Below are 10327 nucleotides of genomic sequence, written 5' to 3'. Positions count from 1 at the left end.
TACCCTAAAGTAATTTGCTGAGTGGGTATGTAATTCAATTCATATGAACTTATCTGAATATTTCAAATTAGGGAAGTAGAAAAGGTTAAAGATTGAATCCTAGGCACCAAAAAGTTACACGATATATTCCTATCCACTTGAACCAACTCATGACTGATAGCCATTTGACTCTTTTAGTCATTGACCCACTGAACTCATGGTTCATGAATTCATGAACTCCTGATAGAAACAAATGAATCTGGAGACAAAATCGATGGCTGCAAACTAGATTTACAAAATTATACAATAAATTTTCCGTCTTTTGTGCCTTTCTGTCTGAAAATAAATGCAATAATATGAATGTGTATACAAGTAATGTGCTTGCATTAATCAATTAAATCTATTTTTCAAAAATGTCCATCTCTCTTTCTATAGGAATCAAGTACTACTTTCTATATGACCATATCTTCAAAACTACTACAGACTACATTGTCACCTTTTCCAGATTATCTTCATTTTAAAGAATTTCTGAAAACTCCTACATAGACTAGATGAAAATGGTGAATAGCTCAAAGATATCTGAGTTTGTTTTGTTAGGACTCACCAACACTCGGGAGCTTGAAATTATCTTTTTTTTCATATTTTTGTTGGCATATGCAGCAATTATGGCAGGAAACCTTCTCATTGTGGTCACCATAACCTTTGACTCCCATCTGCACTCCACACCAATGTACTTCCTCCTTGGTAATCTCTCCTTTCTTGATATGTCTATTTCTACCATCACAACCCCTAAGATGGTCACAGATTTTCTCAGGGAGAATAAAATTATTTCTCTGTGGGGCTGTATGGCTCAGATGTTCTTCCTTCACTTTTTAGGGGGCAGTGAGATGACTCTTCTCATAGTTATGGCTGTTGATCGGTACATTGCAATATGCAAACCTCTTCACTACACGACCATCATGAACCGCCGGGTACTCACAGGCTCTGTGCTGTTGTCTTGGGCTATTGGTTTTGTGCATACGATGAGCCAGATGGTTTTTACAATCACTTTGCCTTTCTGTGGCCCCAATGTAGTGGACAGTATTTTTTGTGACCTTCCTTTAGTTCTAAAGCTTGCCTGCACTGAGACCTATGTTCTGGAGTTGCTAGTAATCGCTGACAGTGGACTGTTGTCTTTCATCTGCTTCATATTGTTGCTCATTTCCTACATTGTCATTCTGGTAACTGTCCAACGTCGATCCTCAGGTGGCCTCTCCAAGGCTCTGTCCACATTGTCTGCTCATATTACCGTGGTCACTCTATTCTTTGGGCCGTGCATTTTCATTTATGCTTGGCCGTTTAGTAGCTTTTCAGTGGATAAATTTCTTTCTGTGTTTTATTCAGTTATCACACCCTTACTGAACCCCATTATCTACACTCTGAGGAATCAGGAGATGAAAGCAGCCATGAGTAGACTGAGGACCCAACACGTCAGCTCCAGACAGACCTTCTAGGCAACAATCATGATGATGAAGTTTTTTAAAGCAAAACCCATATATATATAACATCTCAGAACAAGTTGCTATTAATTTTTGTTTGTAGATTTTAAAGAATATTTATAATATATATTAAAATTACCAACTGCTCCCTCATTACACCTCTATGATATTTGGTAAAAGTGGTTCACTAACTATTGTTGGAAACCCAGAAATATCTAAGACTAAATCTCATTAAATAAAGAGAAATAGAATATGAATTTGTCCATTCTTAAATCAGAATTAAGGCTCTTTCAGCTAAATTCTTTAGTCGACTGTGCAAAAAACAGCATTAACTAAACTCACAAGCATACACACACACAAACTTACATTTTTGTGGGTCCTAAGAATTATTACTTTTTAAACAAGGCAAACAAGCTAGCTTTTATGAGTAGATAGATTCAAATAGCAACTGTCATCTGCTGGCCAGAAGTACGTATTTCTTTCTGTCTTAGGAAAACAGAAATTCCACCTGACATAAGTTACACACAGCTCATTTTACCTTACTCCATCATTCATGCTTGTACTTGTAGGTGTTCTCATATATCAAGAATCAAGTAAGAACATTAATATTGTGTCAATCCATGTGGAACAAGGAATAAATGAAGAAGCCCCTATATATTCAGTCATTCACTTTACAACAAAACACAAAGTATTCAATCTACTTATGTTGCATAATGTGTGCTAAGTTATAAAGTTTGGTCTATGATCCGTGGGCGTTAGAATAAAAAGACATTCTATGACCTCTCTGGTATCAAATTCAAATGTTCTGCTTTTCCCTAAACACTCAGTGATCCTTTTTTAGGCTTCTACCCAATATTTTTTTCATTGCCTTTTGAACAGTATGTGTAATATACTAACTATAGGCTAAAGGGTGATTTAAAAATACATTCCTAGCCATATGTGTGTGACGTATTTTAGACTGAATTTTTATTTTTAAAAATGCTCTAAGGAGGATAGACACTGGGTCCCTGGGGATCACTGAACATATCTGTCTTTCTGATGAACTATTTCAATCAGAGTTTAATGTAGACACTGACATAACATTTAGTTTTGAAAATGTTTAACATTTATTGTCATTTCCATCCCTTTTACTAAAAAAGCAGATTTTTAGAAACAGTAAAGACCCCTAAGCAACCCTCCACATTCAGTTATTTTATCATACCAAAGACAATCACTATCTTCAACTACATATTATTCCTTTGTATATTTTTAAATTATTTTTCTCATTTTTCACATATTGTGCATAATGCATTTTGCACAGCTTTAATGTGATATAAATGAAATCTATATAAATGCTACTATTCTAAAATTTATTTTTCACTCAATTTAATGTTTTAAAGATTTATCTGTTTAAATACATGCTGCTCTAGTTCACTCTTTTTTAATGTGGTAAAGAATAATATCTTAATAATTTTTAAGTGTACAATAGGGTTAACTATATGTATTTTGTTGTGCAACAGATCTCTAGAACTTTTTCATCTTGCAAAACTGAACCTCTGTACTCACTGTACAAGTGCTCTTTTCACTTCCCCCTAGTCCTTGGCAACTACCAGTCTACTTTCTGTTGCTAAGGGTTTGACTACTTTAGATACCATATATAAGTGGATCGTGTAGTATTTATCTTGTTGTGACTGGTTTATTTCACTTAGAATAATCTTCTCAAAATTCAACCATGTTGTAGCATGACAGGATTTCCTTCTTTTTAAGGTTGAATTGTATGTATATGCCACATTTTCTTTATCCAGTCGTCCATAAATGGACATTTAGGTTGTTTCCACCTCTTGACTATTGTGAGTAGTGCCGCAATGAACACGAGTGTACAAATATCTCTTCAATATCCTACATTCACTTCATTTGTTTATATACTCAGAAGTCAACTACTTGTATCATATGGTAATTCAATTTTTTAAATTCTTGAGGCAACTCCATACTGTTTTCCAGAACAGCTGCACCACCATTTTATGTTCTCATTAACAGTGCAAAGGGCTCCAATTTCTCCAGTTCTTCACATCCTCACCAGTGCTTGTTGTTTTCTGGATTTTGTTTTGACAGAGGCCATCCTAAGAGGTATACGGTAACATCTCATTGTGATTTCGATTTGCATTTCTCTGATGATTTGTAATGCTGAACATTTTTTCACATGCTTGCTGGCTATTTCTATATTGTCTTTGAATAAATATCTATTTAAGTCCTTAACCCATTTTTCACTGGGTTATTTGGTTTTGTATTTTAAGTTGCAAGAGTTTTTCTTTTACTATATTCTGATGTTAACTCCTTATAAAATATATGATTTGCAAATATTTTCTTTCATTCTGTAGGTTGCGTTTTCACTCTGTTGATTGTTTCCTTTGCTACACAGAAGTTTTTAACATTGATGTAGTCCCCTTTGTCTTATTTTTGCATTTGCTGCCTGTGCTTTTGGTGTCATATCTGACCAATAAATGCCAAAATCAGCATCTTGAAAGTTTTTTCCTGTTTCCTTCTACAAGTTTTGTAGTGTCACTTCTTACACTTACGAATTTAATTCATTTTGAGTTAATTTTTATATATATGGTGTAAAAGGATGTAACATCAACTTTTATCTGTGGATATATAACTTTTTCACACCACTTCTTGAATTTAGTTCATTCATTTTAGCGGCTACAGTGTCTACTATTTCATGGATATTCCAAAATTTATTTATCTCACCTCTTGGGGAAAATTTAGAATTACCTAATTATTTACTGTTATAAATAATGTCTCAATTGAGTATACATATATATGCTTCTTTGTGTGCATGTGATAATTTCTCTAGGATATTTACCTAAAACTGAAAGTGCTGAGTTGTAAGGTATAATAAACTTCCTAACTTTACTAGAAATTACTAAAGTTCTTTTAAAGTTATAGATATTTATACCCTATGAGGGGTCCTAATTTCTCCATGACTTTTTCAATACAGGATTTTGCAAATTGTTGTGCTTTTTTTTATTTAGATGTATAAAATATTTTTACTTTAAATAAAAATTTTAAATACTAATTTTAAAATATTTATTGCATTTCCTTGGTTAATAATGAATTTGGGCATTAATCTGAGTATTTCTTTGACCCCTTCTTTCATCTTTCCAGTTCATAGTTTTGCTGATTTTTCTTTTGGGATGTTATCTTTTTTATGTTAAAAAAAAAAAGATTATATAAACTGGAAATATCTTCACTCCTGTAGATTATATTAAAATTTTGTGATGTTTATAGATACACAAAATTTAACATAGTTTATCAATTTTTCCCCTTACGTTTGTGAGTTTTGTCTCTTATATAGTACATTTTCTACAAATGGCAGCCCAAAATATTTTATTGACTTTACTTTTTAAAATAATTTTTAAAATTTCTTTTTCACACTTAGTTATTTACTTCAACTAGAAACTTTGTATTTATATCTTACAGGAATCTAATTTATTTTATATTGATATAAACAGTTATCCAAATATCATTTATTGAATAGTTTTTCCCTACTAATTATAATGTCATTTTTGCTATATATCAATTATTCGCATATCCTTGGGACTGTCTTAGCCTCTAATTCTGTCACTTTTTCTCTCAGATAAGATACAAAACCTTAACTATGGTTAATATTTAGCATAGTGAATCTACAAGTTCAAAATATTCTACATTATTATATCTAAGTTGTTCTTGTCAATTAACTTTTCCAGATGATTTTAGACTAAGTTGCCAAATTCCTCAAAAACAATTTTAGGACAGCAACTGAAATTGGATAGAATTTATAGATTAATTTGGGAAGAAAAGATAACTTTGTTTTGATTATTCTAATCCATTAACATAGTATATCTCTTTACTTAGTTACATTTTATTTTGTAATATTTAGTGATATTTTAATAGATTTGTTATCAGGCATTATATTTTCTTGCTATTACAATGAATTCTCTCTTACTGTGTCTTTTAGTAGGTCATTACTGATGTAGAAAAACAGCAGATTTTTGTATATTCACTTTATATTCAGCAACTATGTTGAAATTTCCTACCAATCATTTTTATTCTTTCTATAGGTTCCTCTCAATATCCTAATGAGTTTATTTAGAAAACAAATAGTTTTTTCCTGATCTTTTCCAAACCAAGTATTTGATGTTTATTTACATTTATTCATATTGCATTGGTTAGAACCACTAGTACAATGCTGAAGGGAAGATATTTTCTTTTTTCTAATTTTATAATGTTTATTTCTAAAATAGCATCATGGACTATACTTTTTTAAAATTAAGATATGTCTCTTCTATTAATATATTTCTAACCTTTTTTAAAATTATAAATGCTTCTTGAATTCATAAAATTTTTATGCATAATTTGGGATACCTATCTTTATTCATTTAATCTACATACATACACCAATGGATCAAATTATTATTGGCAACATTTCTTTCTTATATATTTTTCTTTTTTTCTAATTGAAATATTGTTGATATAGTATTAGAGTCATATTAGTTTTAGGTGTACAATATAGTGATTTTGACATTTATATACATTAAGAATTGATCACCACAATAAGTCCAATAAACATCTGTCACCATACAAAGTTGTTACAATATCATTGACTACATTTCCTAAGTTGTATATTAAATTCCTTGCCTTATTTATTTTATAACTGTAAGTTTATATCTCTTAATCCCCTTCACCTATTTTTCCAAATCCCCCACCATACTCCAGTCTGAATATAGTGGTGATCAATTCTTAATGTATATCTTAAATGAATTTAATAGATAAAAACAGAACATCCCACCACAATGTAGCAGAATATACAATCTTTTCAAGTATACATGGAATATTCTCCAGGTTAGGTCACATGTTAGGCCACAAAATAAGTCTCAATAGATTTAAGAAGATAGAAATAATATCAAGCATATTTTCTAACCACCACAGTATGAAACTAGAAATAAATTACAATAAGAAAACTGAGAAAAACACAAACACATGGAAGCTAAACATGCTACTAAAGAACCAATGGGGTTTTGATGACATCAAATAGAAAACCAAAAAATACTTTGAGACAAATGAAAATACCAACACAATATAACATAATCTATGGGATGTAGCAAAAGTAGTTCTAATAGGGAAGTTTATAGTTATACACGCCACCTCAAGAAACAAAAATAAATCTCAGATAACCAATATAACTAGAAAAAGAACAAAGCCCAATGTTAGTAGAAGAAGGAAATAATGAAGATCAGATGAAAATAAATGAAATAGAGACTAAAGAAAATAATAGAAAAGATAAATGGAAACAAAGGTTGCTTCTTTGAAAAGATAAACAGAATTAGTGAATCTTTACCAAGTCTCACCAAGAAAAAGAGAGAAGTCAAGTAAATAAATTGAGAAATGAAAAAGGAAAAACAAATACCAACATTACAAAATTACAGATGATTATGAGACTGCAATAAACAATAATGCACCAACATATATGACTATCAGTTTAAAGCAAACAATTATAAAAATGGGTTCATATACTTAAAAAGCAGGGTAACAAAAAATCAAAAATACACAAGAGTCACAAAAGCCAAAAAGAAACCAAGAAACTACTAAAAAAAATTATCAAACCACACACACACACACACACACACACAAAAGAAAAAAAAGAAAGAAAAAGAAAAAGATAGCAACAAAGAGGAAATATCAAATCAAGTGGAAAACTAAATTCAAAATGGCAATAAAGATACATCTATCAGTAATTACTACAAATATCAATGGACTAAACGCTCCAATCAAAAGACACAGAGCAGCAGATTGAATAATAAAACAAAAGCCTACAATATGCTGCATGCAAGAGACCCACTTTAGGGTGAGGGACACATATAGGTCAAAAGTGGGAGGACTGAATAAGATATTTCACACAAATGGAAAGGACAAGAAAATGAAAGTAGCAATATTCACATCAGACGAAATAAGACTTTAAATCAGAGACCATAAATAAAGAAGGACACTATATAATGATTAAAGGAGCAATACAAGATGATGATATTATACTCGTTAACATATCTGCACTCAATAAAAGAGCACTTAAATATATAAAGCAAATACTAACAGACATAAAGAGAGAAATTGATGGGAACACAATCACAGTAGGAGATTTCAACATCCCATTAACATTATTGGACAGATCTTCCAGACAGAAAATCAATGGAGATACTAAATGGCACAATAGAACAGTTTGAATTGGTTGATATTTTTAGGACATTACATCCCCAGAAAAACAAATATACATCCTTTTCAAGTGTGCATGGAACATTTTCTAGGATAGATCACATACTCAGGCTTAAAAGAAGTCTCAACAAATTTAAGAGAATAGACATTATTTCAAGCATCTTTTCTGACCACAATGCCATGAAACTACAAATCAACCATAAAAAGACAAATGAGAAAAAAAAAACAAAAACAAAAACAAAAAACGACTACACGGAGACTAAACAACATGCTACTAAAAAACAACAGGTCAACAATGAAATCAAAGAAATTAAAAAATACTTTGAGAAGAATGATAATGAAAACACAACCACACAAAATCTATGGGATGCAGGAAAATGTCCTAAGAGAGAAGTTCACAGCAATACAGGTCTTCCTCAAAAAACAAGAAAAATCTCAAATAAACAATCTAACCTATAACCAAAAAGAATTAGAAAAAGAAGACCAAACAAAACCTAAAGTTAGCAGAAGGAAGAAAAAAAATACAGATCAGGGAGGAAATAAATAAAATAGAGATTTAAAAAAAATAGAAAAATATCAATTAAATCAAGAGATGATCTTTTAAAAGAGAAAACAAAATTGAGAAACCTCTGGCCAAGCTCACCAAGAAGAAAAGAGAGAGAACACAAATAAACAAAATAAGAAAAGAAAATGAAGAAGTTATAACCAATACTACAGAAATACAAAAAACCATAAGAGAATACTATGAACAACTATTTGGAAACAAACTGGACAACCTGAAAGAAACTGACAAATCTATGGAAACATACAGTCCACCAAGAGTGAATCAAGAAGAAACAGACCACTTGAAAAGACCAATTACTAGAAATGAAACAGAATTAACAACTAAAAAAAAACCAAAAAAAACCTCCCTACAAACAAAAGTCCAAGACTAGATGGCTTCACTAGGGAATTCTACCAAACATACAAAGAAAAATTCATACTGGTCCTTCTCAATTTCTTCCAAAGACTGAAAAGGAGGGAATACTCCTAAACTTATTCTATGAAGCCACCATCACCCTGATACCAAAGCCAAAGACACAACCAAAAAAGAAAATTACAGGCCAGTCTCATCCATTGATGAACATAGATGCAAAACTCTGAAACAAAATATTAGCAAACAGAATACAACAACACATAAAAAAGATCATACACCATGATCAAGTTGGATTCATCCTAGGGACACAAGGATGGTTCAACATATGCAAATCAGTATGATACACCACATCAACAAAAAAAAAAGGACAAAAATCACATGATCATCTCAACAGATGCAGAAAAAGCATTTGATAAAATTCAACACCAATTTATGATTAAAAACTCCTACCAAAGTGGGTAGAGATGGAACATATTTTAACATAATAAAAGCTATTTATGACAAACCCACAGCCAGCATAATACTCAATGGTGAAAAACTTAACACCTTCCCATTAAAATCTGGAACAAGACAAGGATGCCTAACCTCACCAGTTCAATTCAACATAGTCTTGGAAGTTCTAACCGTAGCAATCAGGCAAGAAAAAGAAATAAATGGAATTCAAATTGGAACAGAAGAGGTAAAATTGTCACTACATGCAGATGACATGGTATCATATATAGACACCCTAAAAGCACCACACTTTTGAGCTGATAAGACAATTTGGCAAGGTAGCAGGATACAAGATTAACATACAGAAATTAGTTGCATTTCTTTACACCAACAATGAAATAGCAGGAAAAGAAAGTAAAGAAACAATCCCTTTTAAAATTGCATTGAAATCAATAAAATACTTAGGAATAAATCTGACCAAGGAGGTGAAAGACTTATACATGGAGAACTACAAAACACTGATTAAAGAAATTAAAGATTATTTAAAGAAATGGAAAGATATCCCACGATCTTGGATTGGAAGAATCAAAATACTTAAAATGGCCATTCTGCCCAAGGCAATCTACAGATTTAATGAGATCAGTATCAAATTACCCAGGACTTTTTTTTTTTATAGAAGTAGAACATATAATTCTAAACTTTACATGGAATCACAAAAGTCCCATAATTGCCAAAGCAATACTGAAGAAAAAGAATGAAGCTGGAAGAATAACTCTCCAACACTTCAGACAATACTACAGAGCTAACAGTAATCAAACAGCGTGGTATTAGCAAAAAAAACAGACACATGGATCAATGGAACAGAATAGAGAGCCCAGAAATAAACCCACAGACATACAATCAACTAATCTTTGACAAAGGGGGCAAGAATATACAATGGAGAAAAGTCTCTTCAGCAAGTGGTGTTGGGAAAACTGGACAGCAGCATGTAACACGAATGGCACAGAAAAGGCTAGGTTCCCCAATCACAGGCCACCCATCGCATTCTCAAGCTCCTGCTAGAGAAGCCAAACCTTGTCTGATCCAGTTTTACTCAATTGTCTTTCATTTCTTTTCAGTTCAATGTTATTTGCATAATAAATGCCACTCATTTAAATTTTCCATGTGAGCTTTATGTTAGAAAGGACCGTTTTCTTTTTCTAACTCTAACTTAGTTTTACCTGTGTCTGAGTAGAAATATAGATTTTTAAAGATATTTCATATTTGATCATATGTACAAGTTGTCATAATGAATGAT

The 10327-nt window shown here is 31.6% G+C and overlaps 1 protein-coding gene across 1 annotated transcript; it reads left to right on the top strand.

Moving 5' to 3' along the window:
* The first annotated feature begins 530 nt into the window (after window positions 1-530).
* On the top strand, window positions 531-8525 carry LOC105090008 (olfactory receptor 4K13-like). The gene is made up of 2 exons (XM_010981201.3): window positions 531-1428; window positions 8419-8525. The coding sequence occupies exons 1-2, from the start codon at window positions 531-533 to the stop codon at window positions 8460-8462; spliced, it is 942 nt and encodes a 313-aa protein (XP_010979503.3). The 3' UTR covers window positions 8463-8525.
* Window positions 8526-10327: the final 1802 nt, after the last annotated feature.

Source organism: Camelus dromedarius, chromosome 5 (genome assembly GCF_036321535.1).
Source record: "Camelus dromedarius isolate mCamDro1 chromosome 5, mCamDro1.pat, whole genome shotgun sequence".
In the NCBI taxonomy this organism is placed as follows: Eukaryota; Metazoa; Chordata; class Mammalia; order Artiodactyla; family Camelidae; genus Camelus; species Camelus dromedarius.
The sequence above is the reverse complement of the archived record's forward strand: the minus strand, read 5'-3'. Positions and strand labels throughout refer to the sequence as shown.